At 46.2% G+C, this 27,705-nt stretch overlaps 1 protein-coding gene across 3 annotated transcripts in view; it reads left to right on the top strand.

Annotated features, from left to right (window-relative positions):
- Positions 1–27,705, top strand: part of LOC135898156 (glutamate receptor 1-like) — a 256,360-nt gene that overhangs the window by 7,939 nt on the left and 220,716 nt on the right. For 2 of the 3 annotated variants that reach the window (XM_065426934.1, XM_065426935.1), the window contains exon 1: positions 12,151–12,569. In XM_065426934.1, the coding sequence (XP_065283006.1) occupies positions 12,431–12,569 (139 nt within the window). In that variant the 5' untranslated portion in view covers positions 12,151–12,430. Of the gene's footprint in view, positions 1–5; positions 195–12,150; positions 12,570–27,705 lie in introns of those variants that run through there. The other variant, XM_065426936.2, reaches the window with a different exon arrangement.

Raw genomic sequence — 27,705 nt, 5'->3', positions numbered from 1 at the left:
TACAGAACGCCTACGGAGAATTCGTTACGAGAAGAACGTCGACGAGCCAAGAGAACCGGCCTACCACCGTCTGGACGCCGCATTCGAAGAAGGCGACGCCGGCGCGCTGCAGTTTGGGGCAAAGCCAACGCTTGCACTCGCATACACGCACAGAGAACGAGAGAGAGGGCAACGAAGTGGTGGAGGGGATTCTGGTGAGTAAGAAGATCTCGTCCACAACTATGAGCGGCCCTCCTAGGGAGTGGGACTACGCTAAATACGGCGAGAGCACTGAGAACCCGTGCCCGTGATGACGAACACTGATGAGGGCTCAGATATAGGGCGTAGAAAAACAGCTAGAACAAGCCCATGTGTTCGGCGCCAGAACGCGACAGCAGCGGAATCAGAAGTAACAATAATTAGCTCGGAGGCGAGCGACGACGTTTGTCTCGGTGGCGGTTGAGAGTCCAGCAATGCTTTAAGTGATATTATTCGAAGCATACTAGCCGCACAACCACGCTCTTCCTTGCTGCGCCGCGCACGGCCGCGTAGCTACCATATGACGTCATAACAGCTGCAAAAGGCCTCCTCGGCACGCCAATGGGCGCGCGTCTCCAGCAGAAGCGTGGTGTATTGTCAGGAACGCCTCCGCGGCGCAATGATGGGCGCGCGTCTCTCGCAAGGGCCAGTCCGGTTGTCTGGAACGCCTCCCCGCGCTCCCATTCGGAGGCTCAACTCGTGCGCTCGCCTGCGTGAGTTGTTTCTTCGTCTAGCCGAACCAAATATAGCCAAGAAACAGCAGTTCACCAGGCTAAACAGTGGTTCAACAACTAAAATAAAGGCTAGTATGCTTCGCATCCGGGGCTTAACCTTAGCTAAGCCACAGCCATTTTTTCTCTCGCGCAACGCGGGAACGCGCAGCTTGAAGATAATTAAGCACCTGCTTATCTTCAAGCTGCGCTTCTAGTTTTCCTTTGACGCTTTTGCGCACGACCGCATTCGGTGACGTCGTCAGTCGTAGCTCAGGCAATTAACTGTCTCAACGTTAGGCGTAATTGAGCGAAGTTACGCTTAATGGGTCGACTTTGCTTTCTTCTCAAGTGTTGCCGAGTTCCGGCAACCATTACTACGAAACGGCTGAAACGTTCCCGGAAATGCAGTCAGAGAGACAGCCCGCTCAAATTGCGTTCGGACGGCGCCGATAGAATGTCCCGTAATCGCGACTGTGAGCAGGGCAAAGTGACTTAGCCCTTCTTTAAGCAGAACAGGATTACACGAAGGCGTTATTTCGTGCTCTTTATTGGAAGTGTGGCGGCTAATAGACACACAAGCATTTCCGGCGCATGGTGCTTTTTGTTCTTCTGGGATGAAATTACGTGCTGTGCACTGCAGGATGGCATTAAACCATTCTTGGCATTGCCATCGTGTAAAAAGAGCCCTATGATTCATGCGTAGTCGTAGGGAATGTGTTCCTTATATAGAAGAGCCTAAATACTAAGTTATGACAGGAGAAATAGGCGGGGTCGTAGACGCCTTAGCTGCTTCTTGAGTTTTGAAGACTGCCACGAAGTTAGGTCGTTAGTCTTTAGATTGCTTCTTTAAAAGCAAGCAATTGCAAACAAATAATAAAGACTAGGCATAGACTTGTATAGATGCACAGCTTACAAAAAAAATTCAGAGGACAGGTAAATTTAACGCAAAGCAAAGAAACCAGGAGTTACTGACAAGGTTCAAAGATTACAATAACGGGTAATTAAAAGCTGTTCCCGAGTCATGCTACAATAACCGCCAAGCGATAGCTTAGCGGTTATGGTATGGCGCTGCTAAGCACGATGTCGCGGCATCAAATCTGGGCCGTGGAGGCCGCATTTCGATGGGGGCAAAATGCAAAAGCGCCCGTGTCCCGTGCATTAATGACACGTTAAAGGTCTCCTGGTGGTGAATGTTAATCCGGAGTCCCCCACTAAGGCGTGTGTCATAATGAAACAGTGGTTTTGGCGCATAAAACCCCAGAATTCAATTGAAGTTGAATCACTGTGTAGATGGTGGCCAGACTGTGGGACTTCCGAAGATGCTGGCAGCGAGGTTGCTGCTGCAGCAGCACGTCCACCACACATAAGCAGTCTTTGTAAGTAAGGTGGAGCGCGCCTGATGGACGGCGTGAGAAAGTGAATCGTTCTGTCACGGTCAGTCTGGCGTAACGGAATAAACCCGTTCTCTCACCGGTGTATACCTTAATAATCTCGTGCCCACTTGGATCCGTCCGAGTCTACACACAGACATTCCTCCTCGGCTCAAACGATAGCGCCCCCGAAGGCACCCTACAAAAAGTAGTGGTTCTCCGAGAAAGTCTATGCAAAGTTCATTCCATCTCAGCATCGTCTTTCCTTAAAACGTGTGTTCAAACTCAACACTGAATATACTAGTACCCGAATTAGCTGCTTCGCACTTATAGTGAGCTTCGTATTTCCAGACGAATAGTTGCCGTTGTGTAGTAAACAAATCAGCGCAAGTAGTTGACATAGGGAGACAGAAAGACAGAGCGCTTGAAAGTTGAATGGTATCTGGAGAGATTAGGCTAGCGAAAGGCTTGGCAAGCTAATTCAGGTGAGATAGCGACGGATTGATATTTCCCACAGACAACCAAACACGTCATGCTGAATACATGTGCCGGATCAGGGCCCGTGTTTACGAAAGGCTGATACGCTAGAATTGCTCGTAAGAGAAAATTACAGCCAATGCTGATGCTGGACATATTATTAGTGAAGATGACCGGCCAATCGCAGAGGACAGCCCCGAAAGAAAACCTTTGAGAATTCGACCCCTCATCACCAAAGCCAAGCAGCGTTTGGCTCAGTCAAATGCCATGGGAGTGAGAACATCTTGAAATGCAGAACGTTGTTTCCCTCCTGCCGAAAGATATTTTTTTCTAATCTTTGACCAGTCAGCTGTGGTGCCTTAGGCGGAGGATTTCTACTTTTTACCGTTATCTACCAGCATAATTTAACAACCACAAAAGAAATCGGACGCGGGAAAAGCGGAAGCACGAGCACCCTACCGTCTCGTCTCCATCCGGCCTGTTTCGCGCTAATAACGATTAACAAAGTATAATTAATTATCACTATGATGCGATCGCTTAGCAGGTTCACTCTGCGGGCTTATGGACGCAAATAAGCGCACTCTCGCTGAACGAATCTGCTCGCTTGATCAGAATATATCCAGCAAAGAAAGCAGAGTCCGGGTGGGGCGGAAAAAAATGTCGAGAGGCCATATACGATCATTAATAGAAATCTCTATCTCAAAAGCGTGACAGAATTTTAAGTTTGTTGCGTTCTCACAAAAACAGAAGACGACTAGCGTGACAATGTTCTACATGGGTAAGTGTAGCAACAAAAACGTCAAGATATGAGCGTTGCAGTTCAATACGATGTACGAGTGTAAGGTGTGCCACACAGCGCGGACAAAGGAGGAGGGAGAGAACGGCCTTCGTTTAGAGGACGGAGAGGTTTTCGTGAATTATAAAAGCACTCCCTCCACAGCGATAGGCAGGAGCGTTTACCTATACGCCGCAATATAAAGAAAGGACGACGGCTGCATACTTCAACCAAATGACGGTCTCCGTTGTCGCCGCATTCCACGGTCTTTCGGCGTGGCTGCATGCAGCCCTTGAGCATGAACAACGCAAAATAGAGACGCGGTGCTGTGAAGACGAGGATGCTTTATAACGCTTACACGGTCAAGAGGCTTTTGATCAGGCAAAGTTGTGTATTCCTTCTCTCTCTCTCTCTCTCTCTCTTAGCTCATGTCTTTCTTCTCTTCCTCCGTGCGTGCAGGCGTCGGCGACGAGTAGGCGGCTCGGCCGCTTAAGTGAATCTCCCTTTGAATGGCGCCACTTTACGACAAACTGCGCGTGGAGCGGGCCGATATGATGAACGACCGCGAAGAAAGGGAGCGCCGGCGACGCTTCCCATCTTCGCTGCCAAAAGAGCAGGAGGGACAGCCTGCCGTACGGGCACATATACGGCGGCAATTTTACGGTGAATGATAAGGCCCTGCACGCGACACTTGTCTTGTAGCAGCTGCGGCGGCCGCTTCGGAGGCCATTGTGTGCCCGGGACGGCAACAGCAGCCGGGGCCTATATAGGCAAATGAGCCCTCTCATATCGTCGCGTGCGCGGGTGGCCGCCGGTGAGAAGCGGCGGCGTTCAGCGCTGGTCGTCCTTTTCCCGTCAACGTCTCACTCATGCACGACTCGTTTAATATTCAAAACTGGCCGCGCGAAGCCAAGTGAAACGCTGCTGTGCTCTATGTGAGTTGCTCTTCGCGGTGCTTCGTCGTACGTCGCGTGTCGGTCCTATGCTTTTCACCCCTTTAATCCATAAAATGGGAGAGCGGGAGTCATTTGTTACACGTTTGCCTCGTCGACGGGGCTCCGGAGAGCGTTGATATGAGGTTGATTGACTCGCTTTGGTATTTCCGCGTAATGTGCACCAAAATAAGAAGAAAACGTGGACGTTGTTCAACAGTGTTCTATTTCAAAGCGTTGGTCGAGTAGTATTTATTCGGCTTCCGTTTCCTCGGTCAAAGGATGCGTGCACACTATAGCGACCGCCTCCTTCCTGCGTTCTGCGACTTTGATCGCTATAAATTGGCATAAAATATTTTGGGGGGCATTACAAATAAAACAAAATAATATATTTAAAACAACAAACTACGCCCTCGGTGCTGCACCTAAGTATTATATAAACTGACAACTCAACCTTTACTGTACTTTCCTCGCACTTAACGTTCACCAAAATTAGGTTGATAGCAGTTATTTATCTTAATAAAAACTGACTCGCCATGTCGGCCCTGCGAAAGTAGATGTCAGCGAAGCTGTTGAAGACCACTACACCTGCTGAGGGGGGTATGCAATGCTTTATTGCTTCAGAGTAATGGTAGTAATGGTAATCTGGACTAATGGTAGTAACAGGAGTAATGGTAATTTTGACAGCACACCGCCGCTGGTGGTATTGTTTCCTTTTCTCTTTGCCGCCCCTCGTATTCGTGCTGCTCCTCTGGAATCCTAACTATGCGTTACCTACACATAGCGGTGCTGCAACAACAATGAAATCAATTGATAGGCTTTTTATAGACGAAAGGCTAGTGACATCACTGCCCCCGTCGAAAGCTGCCGTCGCGCGGCAGCTTGCACCACAGTAATCTCTACCGGGAAACGTATGCGGAGAGCGCTACAGGCTCCACATTGTTATCAGCATCACCTTATCATCAATTATGTGGTTCGGGTGCTTGTTTTGGGATTGTCCTTCATTGAAACTAATGCTGCTCTGTATGTTGTATGCACGATTACAAAGAATCTATGCGCTTTTCGCTTCACTTCGCTGAGAGCTTGAAGCCTGCTTCACCTTCCTCGCCAGTCGGCCCAGTATTGTACTACGTCCGGCATCGGCCCACATTTTTACCCACGGACGCTGACACGAAAAATGCCGACCAAAGGGAGGGTCACACCTTCGCTGTAAAATTATCAATGCTTCATTTGTTCCGACCGTACGTGTAAAGTCGCCCGCAGATAAACAACAGCGTCATGGCTTCTGGAAGTTCGCTACCAGCCGCAAACTGGGCCCCACTCGACATAACGGTGGTGTCTCCGTTCAACGGAGTCTCTGCCCTTGCCTTAAAGCCGTCATCAAATGATATTGTCACAAGTAAAAAAGCAAGCATGCATTTTCTATTTATGTTACGCTATAATACACTTGGAACCTTCACATATTTCTATTATAGCACTCCTCTTAATAGGCGTGCTTATGGGGTCACAAGAGAAGCGTTGTGTTATCTATACTGACCTCTCTCGCGACCCTCAGATTTGGCAGTTAAGCCTCACACATTTTTCCTTCGTAACCTCAACTCCTCAGTTTTCTTAGGACATGACTAATCAGTGTAAATTACCGCTCTATTGCGTTAACGAAACTAATTTCGACTCGGCGCCCCTGAAGCGGACAAAGATGGTTCAAGTCGCACGCGCCCAGCCATGTACGCCTCCGTGCGGATGGACAACGCTCCGAAGCGACCGCACAGCAGACGGGCCAGACAAGGGTACCGATGAGGAAACCGGAGCCCGGCGGGGTGTTCCCCACCCGCAGCGCCGGCGATGACGCCGACGACCTCGGCGCTGCGAGCCGGCGGTGGTGATGTATGAATGGTCGGTGACCAGCGGCGCGATGCACGAGACAAAGGCGAGCGAGTTGCGGCAGGAAGGGGGGGGGGGGGGGGGCGGGGATAGGAAAATGGGGTTTCGGCCTTCGATGCCGCCGGTCTCTGTCGAGGTTTCGGCTCGGCGGCTCCTTTTCAAGCTCGGCCAAGCGGGCGAGGATTGGGGTGAAGATGCCTCGCCTCCCGCACGTCGCGGCCACCGGTTTGACGCAACGCGGGAACCGAAGGGAGCCACGCCGCTGTCTGCGGTCAGGGAGAGGCTGTTGTTCCCCGGCCTCTCCCCCTTGTACGCCGTCCCCTTTTTCCTGAACTGCCGAGCCGCCCTGTGCCCGCATGCCGCAGATTGCGGCTTCCGGCCGTCCATAAAGCGAAAGCGAAAACCGCGCTAGGAGTGAACGGGCTGGAGCAAGAGGAGGAGTGGACGAAAGGAGGAGAGAAGAGTCTGTTTCGGATCCCGCATTCTTTCTGTCGCTGCCGTTGTTGTGTCTTTCAACGGGCCGGCCGTCGATCACAGAAAGAATGATTGTCTTAGATGACGGGGTGACTTGTTAAGGAAGAAGAATGACTGTTATGTGTTCCATTTTCGGTATAGTTTTTGCCGATAGCGTGGAGAAGCCGCTAAAATCACAAGAGTGGATAAAAAAAGTGAGACAGTGCTTGAACAATGAAAATGTCGGCTCCTAACTTGTGAATTCTCGTTGAAATTGCGTAGAACATGGGCGATTTGTATAAATCTGTTCTCCCATCCAAGAAAAGTAGGCACTTGCGCGCTGTTATTAACTGCTAGACTTCCACTCCACACATTCTCAGGAAAGAGTAGCCACGCTATTGTGGAATGGTAACTCGCTTCTTGTGTACTCGAAGAAGAGAACAAAGGAGTCCGATCTTTATTAGCCAGAAGCGTATGAAGAACCATATGAAGCCAGCAAATAATAAAGAGGGAGAGAGAGAGAGAGAGGGATCGAAGGTTTAATGATTTGCTGGAGATGTTAGCCTGTCTGATCGCCTCACGTACTACTCCAGGTGCTGGGTAATGTTGATGCACACAGTGGTAAACACTAAAACGGCACGCACAATCACGCTCACTCACAAATACACTATAGAGATATTTACAAAGTTTTGTTGAGGCTCGTGGCCCGCAAGAACGTCAGCAGTGCTTTCGCGGCGCGTAGCGTGCAGGTGGTGCTTTGCCATGGGCGCAGAATATGCTGCAGTATCCAAGCTCGAGTCCAGTTTCAGGTGTAGTGCCGCCTTCAAGGACTATTTATCTGATAACGAAGCCAAGTAAGGCGTAGTAAGAAGAAGAAGAAGAAGAAGAGGAGGAACTTCATTAAAAAATAATGCTCCGGCAGTTTTTTTTGTGGTGGCCTCAAGTGGCGGCTCGAAGTCCTTAACTCGGGTGGCGTCTTCGGCTTGCCGGATGGCCCAAAGCTGGTCTTCCAGCTCCAAACTTTTGAGAGCCGCGTCCCAGCGCCGGAAATGCCGACGGAAAGGCGTAGGAAAAAATAATTTTCAGTTTTATTTGAAATGTAGAAATGACGAGCTCAAGAGAAACGAAAGTGTACGAAAAGATCTGAAGACACCTAAGCAATTCTTATGAGTTGTGAATGCGAAAGTATTAATGTCCAATTGAACGCCGCTGAGAGATCCTTCCAGTTATGAGCTCTTCGAGGGCAAGCGAGCGCGTTGAAACGCTTGACAGGCCTCCAATCCGTGTCGGCATGCTACCACGCCCTACTGCCATAGCATCTAATGGAGACGCTTCTGAGTGAACTGCGATGATTTAGACTTCACTGCTTTCGTCACACCGGGCTTGGCAATGGAAATTTCGGTCCAAGTAGCACGATGTCATTAAGGAGAGTGCGCAGACCTGCTATCTAGGAGGCGCTGGTTAAGCACAGTGGGTAAGGCACTCGGCTTGTGAGCGCGAAGTCGTAGGTCCGAAATTCACTACCACGAACGCTTTCCGGCTCGAATTTATTCTGATTTTTACACACTTATTTCTTCATAGGGTTTACCGAGGCCATCGCCTGCCGAGGTGAAGTTAGAACGAAAGCGTGAGCTTGCGCGGACAAGGAACGTGCGGATAACAGATGCATATTTGAGTTAGATTGAAGCGAACCTAAGACGTGGACACAGGAAAGGAAGTACGAGCCCCTTCCCGCCCTTCCTCACGTGCCGTTGCTGCTCGCTCGCCGCTCCTGCTGCTTGCACCTATACACCGCTGCTCCCGTGGACGCGGGAGCTCCTTCTCTTGCAGTCTGCGCTAGTGTGCCGCGGCTGTTAGTATATTCTCTTCCTCGTTATAGAATGGCCGATTGTCCAACCCACTGTTCGCGTTAATGTGATGAAACCATGGAGCTGCCAGTTTGTGCCGATGTCCTCCGTACGACGTCCAGCGCCTCTCTCTACAGACCATTTTCTGAGTCTGAAGCACTGGAACCGTGGCCCACATTGTACGATGGCCCGAATAGCTAATCCTGCGCTAGTGAGGCTCTTGAAGAGTACCGGCCTGTGTGGCGAATTTTATCTCTGCTGGGTATCCTGTATCCTGCGCACAGTATTCATTCTCTTTCTCTTTCTCTTTCTCTTGCTATTTCATTTCCCCTCGCCCTATGTTTAGGGGAGCAAACCGGATGCTCGTATAAAGTAGCAGTTCTGGGGGACTCCTATGTTTGTAATAGGAAAACTAGAAAACTGACTTGACTTGACCTACCTGTCATTTCCTTTCTCGCTCTCTCTCCTGGTAGAGGAGGTCTCAAAGGCACTTCGTGAGAGCAATCCTAGGCATGGCCAAAGGCTTCCAGGAAGACGAAGACAAAACGTTAATCACTGAGTGAACAAGGAAATTAGTGTAGCACATAGCACGAAACAGGACGTGAAAGAGGCGACACGACACAGCACGACAGTCATGTGTCATGGTGCTTCCTTTTCTTCGTGTCCTTTCTGTTATTTATTTTAGGCTGTGCTGTACAAGAATCACAAGCCAACTAGCGCAGACGAAACATTTGTAGACGAACAGCGGAAGCCGTCAACATGATGGAAAGAACAAAACAAGGAGGCAGCGTCACGTCAGAATTTTCAAGGTTATGCTTTTAATGAACAAAGTTACATACAGCGTAGTGTTTCCGGGATCAAACATGTCATGGGGGCATTTCTGATGGTTTGCCATGTGAAAGAAGGACGAGAATGACGTCAGGAGAGATTGCCATCAGAAGTCTGGATGCCTCACGTCTTGCTCCCAGGCATCCTAGCTTGTTTTTCAGTTATAGTTGTTATAAGCTCTACTCCCCTGGTCATTATTGAGTCCACCGGTGCCATCACTCAAATTCCATGGTCATTTGCGAAAAAGTTACAAGATACATAAAAATCCTCATTGGGCCACGAGGATTCGAATTTACGGCCAAGAAATTGGCGTCTAGGATTCTACTCTCAGCCACTCTGGCGAGAGTGCTGATCTTGGGAAGAGCGATTGCGCCAACAGCCGCAATGATGGGCGAACGCCCACTCGACATCTGTGACCTAGTAGAACTGACGCCCGAGCCTTCTTTGTTTCACACGTCGCCTTCACAGTTGTGGTGGCGGTCCCTAAATGAAGTTTTTTGTACTTTTCTTTGATGGAAGGTGATTAAGAGGGACAAATATATTATACGGCATCACCATGAAGGCAGAGAGCAACAGGCGGTAAACGCCAGATGCAGAGGCACGAGAGGCGGGTCTATGACAGCGGCCAGTGAAATCAGAATCAGAATAAGTTTTTATTCATGACAAAATGAGGATAATTACAACATATGTATATACAGAAGGAGGTCCCGTAGTTAGAAACTGAAATGGGACCTCCTATTGCAAACAAAACACTTGCAATTCAAGAATCGGCTTGGGTAATCATCGTTTGAAAGGTTCTGCATCGACTTTATATTGTATCAACTCTTTTCATAAAGGCGGCCAGACATTACCGCAAGCTTTCAATCTGATGTGCTTCCAACACAGCATCCAGTCTACCGCAAGCCTGAACAGTTAAAGAAGCTGTCAGCCCATACCCTTCCAAAAACCTCCCGGGACCCAAGCTATTAAAGCACTGCGCAAATTTCGGCTCTTTCGAAGAATTTCGCGAGTTTCTCATTCTTGTTGTCTTCACCCTTTCCCATGAATTCCTACCTTTGCTTCAAGACCACACCTAAACAAAAATACTGTAAAAATACTCCTGGTCAACGCAATTTAATGAGTTTCGGTATTTTTAAGCACTCGCGCCTTCTTATCGTGAAGTGAACTCAACGCAACACACGGGCGCGGAATACTAAGTATCTTCAACAGTAAGATGACTTAGCTGCCAAGCATTGTTCGAGAAATGGATAGCAGAAAGATGGAGTTCTTATTTTGTGGCTGTCGTACTAACATCTTCATCGATTAAAAAAGTCGGTTCATGCCATGCAACACAAGTCGCTGCAGAGAAAATAAATAAAATCCTGAAGTTTGCTCCACAAGTTCGGCACCACACTTCCTTAGGTATGACAATGACAAGAGGAAACTCCCTGCACAAGAACACAATACTCCGTTTTTCCATGCAAACATTGTTATCTGCTAACATGTCGGCTTGTATCAAGCTTGCATAAACGAATCGCTAACCAAGTCAGCGCACACCGTTGACGTTGAGCGGCCGTTTCTATTCGTCTCGCACAATTTGCATGCAACAAAAGCAGAAAAAGAAACCGTGTTTACTCCAAACAACTCGAAGCGTTTACCATTCATTATTCATTCGGGTGTCCCTTGGCAAGCTTTAAAAGGCTACCTTTATTTTTCTTCCCCGAGGGAGTCCCATATGTCTGCGCGATCCCGACGCCAAACAAGAAAACACGGGAAAGCAGGCGGAAGGTTGCGCGCACGGCCGGGAACAAGAAATAAATACAACGTGGCATGCAGAGAGATAGGTGAGTAAATTGACCACGCGGCAGCAGCTCTAGCCCAGACTGATAAAGAGCAGCGCTCTTTGAACGAGCCCTTCGCTCCCGCTTCTTGCGGCGTGCGGCCTATAAACTCATTTTGCGCAAACGCCACCCGGCGGCACGTGGGAATACACAGGGAGGAACGCCGAGCTATAGCGGAGGCCCCCCAAAGCGCAGCTCGCAGCTTCCGCGAGAGATAATGCTAACAGCCGCGGCACACTCGCGCAGACTGCAAGAGAAGGAGCTCCCGCTTGCACGGGAGCAGCGGCGTATAGGTGCAAGCAGCAGGAGCGGGAGCGAACAGCAACGGCGCGTGGGGAAGGGCGGGAAGGGGCTCGTAAAGGAAAGAGAGGCGCGCGCGCTCCCACACCGGCGTCGGGACGCAGGAGCCGCGGGTGGGGATAGCGAGGCGCGGGACGTCGGGACAGGAATGCGGCGCGCATGCTCCGTGCAGGAGGACGAGGAGGAAAGGAAATGGGAAGAAGAGAATGCGCGCCGCCGGAGGAGGCGCTCCGTCGGCGCGCTCCGCACCTCGCGCGGGCGCGCGAGAACAGCTTAGCTTAGCCCGCCGGCGCGTCGGACGGTGCAACAGTCCGCCGTCGTTGTCGCCGTCGCCTTAGCGAGCAGCGACGTGGGCCGGAGCGCTTTAACCGGCGTGGGCGTGCGTGCGCCTGCTCTTATTGTAAGCTTCGGCGGATGCCCATTTCGGTCCTTCGTGCGTGCAGCTTCCTATTTTGTCTGACGTTTTTCGTTCTTCTCTAATACGAAAGTCTTCACCGTTTTCTTCCAATTCTGGATGTCCCTGTAGTTCGCTTGATATCTGATTTATTGTGCAGAAGAAACATAGGTGCGCCTTTTCATTGATCTGTTAGGGAAGAAAGGAACCTTAGAGTCACCTGAGGGCCACAAGTATAGCCCAGGACAGTTTTTCGTAGTCCGCAGTTGACATCAATTTGCCTCGCACTCATTTCCGTTCGCTTTACGCCCGCATTGCGTGTCTCGAGGCACTTATGAAGATTTCTCGCCGACCCTGCCGATAGAAAGTGCAGTCGGCCGACGACCCGCCACTAACCCCGCTCAACACGTGGCATCATTTCCCTAGATAGGATGGGGGAAGTCGCGAACTGGGCCACGGAGGTGCCGAGGCAGTTTGCAGGAGCTCTTCGACGCTCTCCGGTGCAGCCGCCGTCGCGAAGACCATAGTCCCGTCTCTCCCTGGGGCGGCGAAAAAAGGCCAAGAACACCAGCGCCCGGCGGCTGTTGCTTCGCTATAGAAATCGCGCGTCCCTCCCGCGGAAATGTGGTGGTGCCTGAGGCGAAGCGGAATTCTCGTCGGTGGTTGGTTCCACTACGCGCTGTTGGTCGCCCAGCTGTCGTTGCTGCTGCGGGGACGGGAAGCGGAAACCGCCAAGGGACTTCCGGACAGGATACCCATCGGTAAGCCGAGCACGACTCTGAGGGGCTTTTTAGGTGCCCGGATCCTCATTCGTCAGTACGTGTTCGCGACCTCTTGAGTGTCCGTGGTGTATACTGCCGTATGTCTCAATTTCACAGAGCTGTGATCTATAAGCCCTCGAAAGATTGAGCTTCAAACTCAAAAACTGGATAACTAAGGTGATATCAACATAAATGTAGTTTGTACGCGTATAGTAATTTGTCCTGTAGTAATGTAACTTTAGCCTCGACTCAATGCTTCGCTTCTGATTTTATCATCCGTAGACGCAATCATAAAGAGGGAAAAAAGGCCATTTTGGAAGCAACGGGCTACAAATGAACGACGGCACGCACTAAAGTTTGACAGCCCATATAAAACAAGCAAGAAAAAGGAAAGAAAGAGAGAACAGGAAAAGTTCAAGACGATGGAGGCCTCCACAGAAAAGTAAAGGGCTCGTAGCTGTCATCTCTGCTGATTAGGGCGAAATGTCTTGAAACATTAGGGGAAGAAACGTTTCCACACGATAACCAAGAAATAATAAACTGTTCAAAATTATGTTACCCGCGTGGACACATTGACGCCCACTTAACTATAGGCGATTGTTCGCACCAATTTTCAGCCGATGCCGTGTCATCCTATGGCATGGCCCCTAGAGTTCGACTCTTTAATATGATTACTAAGATGATTGCATAATTACTTTCTAAATGTAAGGTTAAACAGATGCATTTATGATGCATGCACCTCTTGAGTCTGTTACTATGCGCCTTTCTTCTGTAAGATTGTGTCAGGTTGGTTACATAAGTTCGCCTATTTAAGAGGGTTTCGCTTCAAGAAAAGCCCTGTAATCCGGAGAAGCGCCTTACACAAACGCATCTCTAACCTAACTCGACCTAACTTTGTTTCATGCTACTTTCGTTCATATTAAACAAAATTTGGTTCATAGATCTACAAACTTAAGCGAAGAAACTGCATGATGCCACCTGTTGAACCGCGAGACATATACCGTTATATTTTACTTTTAGGTTGTTATTATAGACTTACGTTTGCCTGTACTGTAATCTTCCTACGTAAGGCTTCTTTCGACACGTACACCCTAAAAGAAATTTAAACCCTTTGGGGCTTATCTTGCCGTGAAATGATAATCGTCATCTGCCTTGCATGCGTTTCCTCTCTTGAAAACTCGGCGCTCGGTACTGTCCTGTCGAGAATGCTGTGTTAAGCTGACAACGCGCAGGCAGTTAGGGACTAGTAAGTACCGGGCTCGCAGCGATAAAGAAAGGGAATGGGTGCAAGACCAATGACGATGATTGTTTGGTGACAAAATACAACACAAAGGGTGTAAACGTTTTTTATAGTGTATCCGTATTCCTGTTGGTTTGCCGACGTTTTCCTGTTTTACATCGTCTGGAGACCTCTACTCTGAAGAAACAAAGGAAGCACGCTGAACGTTCCAATCCTCTTACCTGTGTGTCCCTTCTGGATTTGCTCTCTTTCAATGATACGTTTCCCTGGGAAAAAGATGTATGCATATTTATTATCGCCTTTTACACAGGAATAAATCAGTTCTAAGATGCGATTACCATGCGAAGTTTTCCACAACAATAAATTTTTGTGTATGCAATGTGTTCGTATTTTAAAGAAAGCAACGAATATAACGGAACTAAGTTAGAATTGCCTCGAAGGAAGCATAGTCGAATCCTCCTTAAATCATTATGGACGAATACCTATCGCGTGGGTAACGTTCAGACTGTGTACGCGTTATATATTAGCGCATTATCACAAGACACCAATGAATTCTTCTAAAAAAATATATTTTCTAAAAATTTGTGTTCTGTAGCGATGACAGAAATTTTAGCTTACACATAAACGCACATTCAGGGCATAGTGCCTCGTGAAAAAAGTGCTTTCTCTTGCGTGCGGTGACAAGAACAAACTCTGTACGAGCTTGCGACATATTAAGAACTTAATCCTGTAAACTAACAAAAATGACTTAAGGCATCCACGCGATGCCAATGAAAATTCTTTGCTCACATACCTTGTGGTAACCGGTCGAAGGCCGAATTGTTTTCGTGGACAAATATTTTGCGCGGTAAAGTAATAAAATCGCAATTTTTCCATAGTCAGTTTTCAAGGAGGTCATCGTGTGCGACTGAAGATTGTAAGCTTGGCATAAGCGAGAATGGGAAATTTTTTCTGTACCTTTTGTTTTCGTAAGCCACCGGTTTTCTTCAAAGGGAGACCTAAACAGCGTACCGAATGTATTTATCATCATTCTTAGTGTCATCTTAAACCGCACCGTTATGACGTGCGCAGCATATATATATATATATATATATATATATATATATATATATATATATATATATATATATATATAGAGAGAGAGAGAGAGAGAGAGAGGGAGGGAGATATATATATATATATATATCAGAGCGTGTGTGTGTGTGTGTGTTTGTGACTATAGACTATATACTTTCTCAAAAAACAAAGTTTATAGCAGATGTTTCAATCGGCAAAGCCACCGGTAAATCACGGAAAACCCTAAACGACTTTGGCAAGGCCAGCAGTCAGTCTTTTCCTTTGCGACATAACAAACTATTCATAGGTACAAAGTTCTACGTGTATTGCGCAGCTACAGACGAAGTATGTGAGATCGGACCAGGTAGGATCGCGATTACTCAAAAAAAAAAAGAACAACAGGCCACCAGGTTCACAATCTTCACATTTAAGTGCAGCATATATCTATCTCATGTTCGAAAGCGAACAAACTGCATATCAGTTCTTTTCACGAGTGTCCGAAGTATCAGCAACAAATGTACATCACTGTCATCACATATCGACGCATGCTCACAGCTGATATGGTTGTGCTCGCCGAAAGATGACTCTCAGCAAAAACATAAAATAGTGAAATACTAAACTGTGGAAAAAAACATAACTTTTACAGATATGATCGCGATTTCCTTACAGGCGTAGGTGTACTGATTGCCGTGAACTCTGCTTCAATTCCTTCAATATCTCCATCGATTCGCTATTAGAAATAGTTTGCACTCATGTAGATTTTCCCGCTGACGACCTTATCTTTTGCGCGTGTTATAGGTCCGCATCCTCACCTATTACTTTCTGCACTGACCTCCATGACGTCCTCAACAAACTAATTGTTTGATACCCGAAATCACATTTATTTTTACTAGGTGATTTTAATTTTCCGAGCATTGTGTGGCAAAGTGCTGTTCCTTCCTTTAAGCAGTCGTCTCCCGAGTGCGCCCATTTTTTACACATCTGCGCCGATAGCAGTCCAACTCAGCTGATCCATGAACACACACGCACTACCAGCACTTCGTCTAATACTTTAGCTCTCTGTTTTACAACAGCTCCCGATTTGGTCTTTCCTCCAACATGCCTTAAGCGAACCAGTGACCACTCGCTTCTTCACCTGACCCTCAAGAAGAAGGTTCGCTCCAAGAAAGCTGTCAAAAATGTATGTGATTACAATGCAGCCGATACCGCATCCTTTACAACTGCAATGGAATCTTTCATTGCTGACGGCATACTAAGATTTTCTGAACGTACCGTTGAAGAGAACTGGTCATTGTACAAGAACAAACTGCTAACACTAATAGATCGCTCTGTGCCTGAAAGAAAGATCGTTTCGAATCCCGTCTCACCATGGTTTAGTGGAATTCTACGCCGCCTACGCAACAAAAAGAAGCGTATTTTTAAACGCGCCAAAGCAACTAACCTTTCCGAACGCTAGGCAGCATACCATCGCATTCACACTGAATACGCTATCGCTACTATAAATGCACAAAACTATTTTTTTTTCAATAACACCATTGCATCACTACTGCAATATAATCCACGTAAATTCTAAAATATTGTTGATGTCAAAGAAAGCAGAGAAATCGAACTTGCCCGTTCTGAGAATGTCAAGATCCCACCAAACCAGTGCTGTTCCGTTTTAAATTATGTATTTTTGCTTCCGTTCTCCACAAATGTGCTCTGGCTACTCTACCGTATGTAGCCAATTCCTCCTGTTTACCAATCAATTCCATTACTAAATACTGGGTCAGCATACAAACGTTGTTTGAAAACCTGAAAATATCTTCTCCATCAGGTGGAGAGTCAATCAATTGTAAAATGATGAATATTACTGAGCCATAGTATTCCATCATGCTTTCAATGCTCTTTTCCCAGTGTCTAGGTTCCTCGGTACTTCCAAGCGATTGGAGGGTTGGGAAGGTTGTTCCAGTCCTTAAATCAGGTAACACACATTATCCCGATAGCGGTGACAATTTCAAGATTATTGTATTTTCGGCCGTTTTTAACTGACCTAAATGACTTAAAGCGACTGACAACCAATTTTCATGGTACCCATTTTTTTTTAGTGCAATGGAACGCTTTCCGGCCAGAGCATCTAATCATGAAGTAATAACGTGAAAAAGGCCGTGGAACATTTTTTTATCAGAATTTTTCTATCTGCAGTCAGGATGAAGTCGTACACTGGAAGCATGCTGAAAACTGTGGTAGGTGAATGCGATTGGCATTAAGGCCGGCACTAGTGGGAGGCAGACGACAAGTGCTGCGCTAGGTGTGAGAAAGTATTTTATTTTTGTCAAGTCGATTTTCCTGCGATTCATGTTTTCTAAAGTGTTAAAGTATTGCTGCGATAATAGCTACACGTTTTTGCGGTTTCCTGTCCAACTGCTTTGGTACTAGTCAAAATGAAACCGAGCCGATCGAAAACGAAGCGACGCTTTTACACGTGATAAGCCCTTCTCTCCCCAATTTTCTTCCCCACGCAGGGTAGCATGTCAGCGATGTCTATACGCCGGCTACAATCTCTGCCTTCTATTAAAGGGGTGTCCCTCTCTCTCTCTCTCTCTCTCTCTCTCTCTCTCTCTCTCTCTCTCTCTCTCTCTCTCTCTCTCTCTCTCTCTCTCTCTCTCCCTGTCTCGTAATACGCGGTTCGTGTTGCTGTAGCCAAGCGTGCGCTTCCGATTTCCGATGTCGTCTCTCAAAGACCTGAGCGAGCTGGAACAAAGGATTTTATCTCACATGCGTGCTCAGAATTTAGATCTTTACGAAGCAACACTCGAACGTCATGCTTCGATGGACAAAAGCGGCAGGAGAAGCGACGAATCCGACTTGCACGATAGACCAGCGTCTCCGCTACAAGCAGCGCACCTGGAGAATGCCGATTGGTAAATGCTCACTCACACTAGGCCGACCCGACACCGATTTGGGCGTTCCGGCTGTCGGCAACAGCGTTTCTTCCTTCGTGTCGGCGCATCTGTCACACTGTACCGACGCCGACGCTCTGCCGACGGTCGGTGGAGAGCTCGACATCGCTACAGTGTGACAGAGACGCCGACACGAAGGTAAAAAAACGCACCCATTTACGGCACAACTCGTCGATGGCATGTTGTATCACAGGGAGATCATAAAACTCTGGGTACTTGCAAACTCGTGCTATACTCGAGCGCTTACAACAGCGTGTGCGTCGCCATGCATGTGGGACGACGTGGGCGCCGCTTGTTAGCGTGGACTTTCTTTACTTCGTAATACGCATAGAATAAAGCTCAAGTGACTAATAATATACTAACTGCAATAATAAGCAACAATTGTACTGTACCTAATGGCAGTCGACTTACGTACAGTAATTTCTGGACTACATTTCGAAGTATCAAGATTTCAGCGCCAGGCTTCGCCACTTACTGGTTTTTCTGACTTTCTTTGCCAATTTAAAATTATATTTCTTACTTAAATCCCCAACAGCGTGCTGGATTCTAGCACTATAAATCATGGTTATTTCGTTTCCAGCAACGTCTCACAACACATTCTGGCCGGTTGTCAGTCCCATTAAAGGTCTGAAGTAATTGTGGAGGTATACCTACCTTCGGGATACACAGTATAAGGCGGACAGAAAAACTAGTTAACAGGCAAATTCAACAAGCATATCGCAGGTGCTGCACGACAGCGAAGGATGTTCTTCCTCAAACTTCATGACGATTCAAATTCAGGGGACAGATCCTCTAAAGCCACTTTTACGAGGAAAAAAAATCCCCCAAATGTTACAAATATTGCGCAAGTAATCGTGGATTTAATTATAATGACTTATCACCAATTTCTCCTTTTTTATTCATTCAAATATTATTCCTAAACTTAGAGCGGTACAATTTGAACATGCACCGCGTACTCATTCTAGAAACCCAGTTCTACGGCAAGACTCGATAGTGTGCTTAAGGGAGGAGGAGGGAAGAGAAAAGTAGAAGGCAGGGAGGTTAACCAGAATAACGTCCGGTTGGCTACCCTACACAGGGGGAATGGGAAAGGGGAAACAAAGATCACAGGGAGAGAGAGCAGGGAAGGAAAGAAGGAAATTGGGTTTCAGATGTCCTGCCTACTTTGGTACCACAGCGACGTCGTTAAATAGAACACAAAGCAATCGCTGCAGAACGTCATAACGAAGAAAAACATTATTTGTTCATATTCTCTCTAGCATTAAGTGTTTCTGGCTGCCACATTGGCGAGGTAATAAGGGTAGCATAAAGGGATATTCAAAAATGTGACTTCGATAGCATATACAGGAAAAGGCAACCAAGTTCTCAAGTTTGCATGACGCTGAAACTTGGTCATATGCATTGCTGGAGTAATTACTTAGGCCCGAAATTGAGATGTCCAATTAAACCATGAATTGAAACGGCCTTACGGGAATTGCGTTCAGGGCCGAATATAGTCACGAATACAGCTCCATTTCGTATTGCATTTGGTACGCGCCTCACGTACCAGCTAAGCATATTCTCACCTGTAAGAATAACTCCTCAGTTTTGCAATGATTGTTTCCAAATCGAAAAGCAGTCTTCAAGAACACTTCCGCGGTGAGTACATATTAAACTATAAACTATATATTCCTTATAAAACTATAATGTGCCTCGTGAAGGAACCACCACAATTTCAAGTTTCATGGCATTGTTTGTGAATATCGTTCTTGTACAGTCGCAAGAAATACTGCGGCTGTCACGGGTTGCTGTTGCTAGAAGTGCATCATATATTACAGAGAAAACAAACGTTCTATAGTGTCAGTCGTTCTTATCAAAGGCAAACAAGATTTCGTGAGATCGAAATAGGCCTCAGCAAAAGGCGACACAGCTTTCTTGGTTTATTTTTCGTCTTCCTTTTTCTGTTTTCTTATTTTTCGGGAAGAAGGGGTTGTAAAGGAGAGGGTAAGGAGGAGGAATATTTGTAGAAGAACGCAGCGAACGTTCTCTCCGTTGAGAAAACAATACAGAAAGCTTTCTACACAATAAAAAAGAAACGGAAACTCTGCGCCACAGTGTAGTGATTCCTGAAAAAAACATCATTGCCATATCCGTCCATAGGCTAAAAAGCCCGAAAAACAGTATTTATACATGCATGGTAGATCACTAAAGCGTTGCTTTGCAGGTAGAAGTACATCGAACCCTAACATTATTGATTGTTATTGAAGCTTTGAATATGACCACATACGGCTGATGCCATTAACGATCCAGAAACTGCTCGACTGAAAGAGAGCTTTAACAAAAGAGGTATCCTGAAACTGATAATGATTTTAGCGTCACGGTAACTGTCCGGAACAATTTTAGAACGCTATCTAATGGTTTTTTGCGTACCTGAAGAACACTGTTTTATAACGGCGGCGGCTGTTCTGTGGTTTTGGAAACTTGCCCTCGAAATAGCAATAAGGTTTCAACTTTCGTATGTGTAGAATAGTTTGAATAAAAGAATTTCTTTCATTGGTACCTTTTTGTGCGTCCGTGGCTTGCATCAATGGAAGCTACCCCCTACGCAAGCCCACGCTAGACCCTGTTTCTCTGTGTTTCGCTTTCATCTCGGACCTTCTGTTCCCGCAGCGGATCATTGCATATCCCGTTCATCATGTTTGGCAACTGCTTATACACGCTCGACTATATTTGGACGAGATCTTTTAACACCGCTCAATGAAACATCCAGCTTTTGATAAAGAAAAAATCTGAAAAGGGATAAAATTCAGAGCCATCGCCAAACACGACACAGATACTAAATGAATGCTGTTTTCAATCTCTAATAAAAAATGAAAAAGCACAAAAGAAAGAAACACACTCATGATATTGGAAATCCCCGCCATTTGGGTACTCGTCCTAAAAGAGCTTGATTCTACTATGTGAAATTCCTGCATAGTAGCATTTAAACCTGAACTCGTAGAGCTTTTCATCACATATCTGTATGAGTAGATAACGAGCATTTGATTGATTGATTGATTGATTGATTGATTGATTGATTGATTGATTGATTGATTGATTGATTGATTGATTGATTGATTGATTGATTGATTGATTGATTGATTGATTGAGTGAGTGAGTGAGTGAGTGAGTGAGTGAGTGAGTGAGTGAGTGAGTGAGTGAGTGAGTGAGTGAGTGAGTGAGTGAGTGAGTGAGTGAGTGAGTGAGTGAGTGAGTGAGTGAGTGAGTGATCAACAAAATACCTCGAACCATTCACTACTGCTAAGCAGAATGCGGATCTTGGCCTGCCGGCAATAGCATACAAACAAAAATAAATGCATCAGGCTTCATGCAGACGAAAAATAAAATCATTGCTAAAAAAGAAAAATGATACAAAGGCTCGGAACTTCCTAATACGCATAAAAGCAAGAAAAACACGGTACGAGAGCTATGATGTGTTTTTCAAAACCAAGAATATCTGTATCTTCTCTGCAGCGCTGCGAACCCACAACTATTGCACCGCTACTTGTTCTACGTGTGTGCTAGCACACGTGTAACTGACTAGCGAAAAAAATAGTAGGAAACAAAACGGCACACGTACTAGTATTCGCTTTCGTAGAATACTGGTTTTCTGTTCGTTCCACTGTACTCGAATATAACACATTTTACTGGAAATCTACCTCTTGCACTCGTCGTTTTAGACTAAACAATCTTCTCGTTTGTTTTTTCCAGCAACACAGGAAAGAACCAAACTTGTTGCAATATTTTCCATTCAGCAGAATCGAAGAGAACCAGAGAGGTTTTCTTTATGTGGAGTTGCTTATGCACCCTTCAGCTTCCATGCTTCAGGAATGCAGCAAACAGGCTGAAAATAAACTATCTTGGCAAACATTTCACTGCCAAGATGTGATCAGAATCCTGACAGTAATCTCGCACAGAAGTACCGGGATTACCTAGACGGACAGCCCCTTAGGTGCACGAGTTCAGTTGACCGAATAACTACCTTCCAGCGGACTAGTATGTGCTGGTCTTCTATTGCGATGGCGCATGGCCAAAACCTTGTAAACAAAGTTTTTCTTTTATTTTCGTCGCTAAAGGGCACCTAATACAACTTAGACAACTACTGCTTGCACAGGCACCACGACGTTGGGAAAAGGAGCAACTATCTTGCAAGAAGGAAACTTCCATTGAAACGCACAGGTAGTCTATTTTTATGTTCACGACAAGCTAGTAATAATAAATGGAACGTCTAACCTCGCTGTGCGATAGTTGCTGATCTTTGCGTACTGATGCATCAGAATAAAAGAGTGACCGAAGCGTTTCGTTCGAACGTACGCGGGAACTGGTTGTACGCTTTTATAAAATATTCTACAGTGTTGATGATTAAGTAACCTTTATTCGAAATATAAAGCCGTTGATCTTGCGTATGTCGCCTTCAGGTGGTGGTTTCCTTATTCCGGGATACTGTGGCCCTCGACTGTTCACTTTGCTCGGTATGCCTTTGCGTACGTTGCATCGTTCCAACCATCCTTTGCATCCAATTAGGCGTAAGGTGGCTCTAGCAAGCACCGTTCGCTTGAGTCGCTCGATTTAGCTGACTCTTTTAGCTTCCACTAACTCCTTCCAGGTGTTGTGTACACCTAGTTGGGAAAGCTTCTCTGTTGAGGACCTACCCGGGAGCACGTTCGCACTGATAGTACTTCTTTCCTGAATCTCCTTTCTTTCTTTACATCACTTACACCCCTTTCATCGTGTAAGGTTGCAAATTGGACATGCGTCTGGTTGATCTCCTTACCTTTCCTTCCTCTTTTTCTACCTCCCTCCTTGCCGGGAGCGCCAGCGCAAGTTGTAGATGTAGATGTAGGTGTAGGTCCTTGTTATCTACTGGCACATACCCACCCTGGGGCATTGGCCAAAAGTTTAAGCACCTGGCGTATAAAAATGTTCACCTTCTTCTTTTACGTGTTCCTAAAGTCCCAAATACGGAGTGCTGTAGATGGTGCGGCTGGTGCCTATTGCCTGTGTTAGCTTTAGCGCGTGTTTTTTCTTGAGCGCATGTCGTTTGTCCGCTACTCATTTCCCCAGATGTGCATCCTGAGGTGTGGTACATTGAAACCTCTGCAGGACTGCCGAGTCCACTCCGTTCTTTATGAAAAGTAGCCCCAGTACGCGCAGAGTATCAACCAGTGGCATGACAGTTCCATTAAGCTTGACTTCAGGGTCGGGCGCCGAAGGTGGTGGTTGACCTCTTGGTCTTTGGTGCAGCACAAGCAGTTCTGATTTTTCTGGCGCACAGGAGAGGCTGCACAATCTCCGTCCTATCGACGCCCTCCTGTAAGACGTCTTGTTGGGCCCCCGTAGAGCATCCTCTGAACCAGAATGTAATATCGCCCGCATAAATAGAATGATCGAGTCCGGCGAGATCGCACAGTCTGCGAGGTAGTTTCATTATTACAATGTTGAAAAGTATTAGAGATTACATTGACCTATGAGCAGTACCCTTCTTGGAGACTGCAAAGTTGGCAATGCGCAATCTTTCAGGGCCTACGGTAGCTTTTCGGTTAGCGAGGAAGTCTCTGGCGTAGCTGTAGACTCTTTGCCCGCAGTTCGTGTCTTGCAGGTTTGTCAATACGGCCTCATGAGGCACGTTGTCGAAGGTACCTTTAGCGTCAAGGGCTAGAATAGCACTCTGTTGAGTAGCATTGACGTTGTCGATAACGCATTCTTTGATCTGTAGAAAGATGTCGACAGTATACACAAGTGCGGTCGGAATTCATGCATAGTGTTTAGGACCTTTTGGTCCCAAACATAATACCTTCCAAGTAGGGAGAGTATCGATCGTGAACCATTTGTTCGAAAAGCTTTCCGGCGAACGACGTCAGTGAGATGGGTTGAAGCTTTTGTATTGTGATGGCTTTGTTTGGTTTAGGAACCATAGAAAAGTCGGCGTGTTTCTATAGCGCCGGTATTGTGCACTTTTCCCAGTTTTCATTGATGGGACCTACGATGTGTATATGGGTATATATGTGGGGATGGGTATATAAGTTGCAGTAATGATGATGCATCCGGGGCCAGGCTCCGTTGGTGAGATAGCGGAATGTTTTGTTATTTATTATATCTCTGCCTGGAGTGATATATCGTTTGAGCTTGCTAAGGGTTGTTTCAAGCTCGGCTCTGGTAAAGTGGCTATCGAGGGCCGGATTCAGTAGTCCACTATAGGCGGGGTGATTGGTAAATTGTAGTAATTATTATTGTTGTGGTCCTGTGAATTTTTCTTTGATAGCCTTCAGGGCGTCCTCGTTTTCGCACATACCTTACCCGCTAATCTTTGCGTGAATTTCACAAAAGACACAAATGCAAAGATTCATAAAGTACAGCGTCCTAGGAGTTATCAGCACATATAACTTGTACCCTCCTACAATGTATAACACCTTGTACCAGAGTGTAAGAGTTCGCACAAAATAGGCGATACAGTTGTGGCGAAAGTGTTAAGGCTGCAAATGTCATTGGGGCAAAGTCATTGCGGCTCTGCGTCTGTAGCAGCAAGCTAACGCTATTAAAGCAACAGGTGGTTAATGTCAATCATTGTGTGCGTAGGAGAGGTATTACGCTGGGCACCACACAAATATAAAAATATTCGTAAATGCTAATAGCAGATCGAGTGCATCTTGCGGATGCTTAGCTTCGCCTGACAAGCAGGAAGCAGCCATAAGGTTTGCATAAGCCGCACAGAAATCTGCTTGTGACTCGCGGGACACGCCTGCCAGGACACGTATATAGATTCCGCATATATTCAGCGCAATGCACAGTCCTTTCTAGCTGCCCCTTTGTTATCACCAGAATTACTTCGACACGAAGCCACAGAAACCGTTCACGAGACAGGCTTCGACCGAAGGGTAGCTCAGCGGTGGTGCCCGTTGAAAGAGACGCAGCAGGTAGCTTAGTACTTCGCGACGTCAGACCGCGGCTGTATGATGAAATAAACAGCTCACCATAGATCCCACGCTGACGTGGACTGCTCTGCTATTTACAACTGAATTTTCTCTAACACCTATCTTTTTGTCACGCCACAGACTGAGCTGGTAGAGGCGACCTTCATTACGCCACAGAAGTGTTAGTCTGCATCCGATTGAGCTTTCAATCAAATTAACTTTTTCGGCACCAGGTAGTTTTTATGCCAAGAGTATGATGTACAGTCGTTATTACTACAACATAATACACCAGAAACGTTTGTACGCAACTCTCCCTATGTGAAAGTCCCAAGTCCGAGGCGAAGGTCCTATGCGAAAGCTACAACTGCCACAACGTATATCATCGGGTTGAAATATACGGCTCTAGATTACCGGGAATGTATTTGTCACTTTCACTAAAGAGCGAAGAGGAGAGGGAAACAGGAGCTAGCTAGAGGGGCGTTCGCAAGACGGATATGATATCCAGAAAGGAAGGTCACAGTTGGCTAAGCCACCACAACAGCCTATTCGAGACGGAAGAGTTGCTATGGTGCAGAGGGATCCCTGGCTCCTGAATTACCCCGCTATATCTATAGACGCTCTTTCATAAGCACTCGGCGTTCTGAGCTAGTCCTTACCTCAAGGAGTGATTAGGCCCAATGCTTCTTGGGCGCGGTGATCTGACGGGAGGGAACTGGCGCATTCAGGAAGCCGCGGCGTACAGCCGTGGTCGGAATTCAATCACCCACTTTAAATGTGTCATTATCCAAGCCCAGAACCGCGAAAAGTGACTAAACTGGAAACGGAAGAGAGAAAGAGAGAGAACGTTAACTCTAAGCGCTGTAAATGCTAAAGCGTAGCTACCTCTGCAAACAAATTATCTGGCACAGAAGAAAGGATGGGAACCTGAGAAGGAACAAATTTGATTTCAGATGATCGCGGAGATTTTACTCTCGTCTTATCTGCACTTTGCTTTCATAACAACCATTTTAGCTATGTTCCCTTGGCATAAACATCTGTATATGTATACTTATACGCTGCAGCAGTCATTAATCGCGTATCTTCACGCAATATTTAAGGATAAACTTTTATTCTCTTTACAAGTTTTAACGGAAGAGCACACGGCTTTTAAAGGAATACAGGAAGCATTCAGGACCCGGCTGACGTGCAATTTCGGAAACAATGACGCAGTTAAAGAAAGGAAGAAAAAAAAGGAAATGCGTCTTTCTTCTTGCGTTTTCGTTCGTTATACGTACGGCTAATGTCGGCTAATAACCGATGTTATTAAGCTAGAATTTTCAATTGCAAGCGAGCAGCGGGCCGCTTTCATTACGCGCTCCGTGAAGCCTAAATGCACGAGGAAGGCAGGCAAAAGCGTTTCTCGATCATTTGTGATTAATCATTCAGCAATCATGGAAAATAATTAAAAGAAAGAAAAGGTATGACACATTTTCTGTAGTACATCACCGTTATCTGAGCATCGTTTGACAGGCTTATATTTCAGCAGTAAAGACAATAAGCGACACTTCTCTAATTTCGGCGGCTTTCCAACGTAAACGAAGAGAAAGAAAATGTACACATTGAAAATGATTTTGTTGAAGTTCTGCGCAGGAGCAATAACACTCACATACGAAGTGTTTCAAGCGAGATTTCTAATGGGCAATCTAGCCCTGCTTATGAAGGAGCCGTTCTCGCGTTATTAATGAAGCGCCGGCTTTCATTATTCGTTGTTAGACGAAGCAACGTGAAACATGGGCCTGCTGTTTATACTCAATTTTGCCTTAACTCTGCATAGGACCGAAAGGTGCCAGTATTCATTCCAGACTGAAAGATACATTCCTGCACGCTATGATCATTGGTAGGGTTCTTGGTGCTTTACGGCTCAAACTGAATAACCACCACCAAAAAACTGGGACCGAACTATCAAAGCTTCTCGTTCGTAAGTGCTCTTACCTTTGGCCGGCCACCTACGCTGATAATATGTCCAGAATCAGGATCAGACGTTTAAGAATGTAGCAATTGAAAGATGCCATAGTTTCGGACGTCTTACCTTTCTGTCTTTCCTCTAATTTCTCTTTCTCTCAATATCTATAAGCATATTTTCGAACAGCGTAAGCTTATCTAAGCCAATAAAGCTACCAACCGTTAAATTGCGTCGTTATAACATCTGGAGGTCCAATGCGGACACAAATTACAGGGCCTCCTTCTGTATCTCATGTCTTGCCATTCAGTAATTTCCAATGCAATTCTGTAATAATGAATGCCCTGCGGTAACTAGACGATGTGGTACTCACCGTAGAGCCGCTGCTGGAACACCGTCAACACCTGTCATCGACCCAGAAGGCAGCAAAAGCACTTTTGCGTTTTCTGAAAGCGACTGGCTTTTGGGAGCGCCATTGAATGAGCGGTGCTGTCCGCGCACATTCAGAGCCTGCCTCTTTCTTTCTCTTCTTTATATTCCCTATTCTCTGCCCCCAGCGTAGGGTAGTAGACATCCATATGTCTGCCTTCTCTCTTCCTTTTTTTTCTCTATCTCTGTAATTTTTTGCAACAGTACCTTGATTTGGGCGAGTTGGTCTGTAATTGTGCACCAAAAAAATATGATCTGATTTGAAGTAGACATTCAGGCAAGTAAACATGTCTAAAACGCCCTGTTAGCATTCCTGGGTACAATATAATTTATGAAGTACACCGTTTATGTGGATATGATACTCAAAATAAAAAGTTACGTGCGTGGTTAGAAAGATATCAGACCACTCCTGTTTTCTTTCTTTCCTTCTTTCTTTCTCTCTTTCTTTCTTTCTTCCTTTCTTTCTTTCTTTCTTTCTTTCTTTCTTTCTTTCTTTCTTTCTTTCTTTCTTTCCGTAAGTTAACGTACGAGCACAGTTATATTCTACACACAGTCAAAGCGTTCTACAATTTACGTGTATATTGCATTCTTATCATCCCAT

This window comes from Dermacentor albipictus, chromosome 3 (genome assembly GCF_038994185.2).
Source record: "Dermacentor albipictus isolate Rhodes 1998 colony chromosome 3, USDA_Dalb.pri_finalv2, whole genome shotgun sequence".
In the NCBI taxonomy this organism is placed as follows: domain Eukaryota; kingdom Metazoa; phylum Arthropoda; class Arachnida; order Ixodida; family Ixodidae; genus Dermacentor; species Dermacentor albipictus.
The sequence above is the reverse complement of the archived record's forward strand: the minus strand, read 5'-3'. Positions and strand labels throughout refer to the sequence as shown.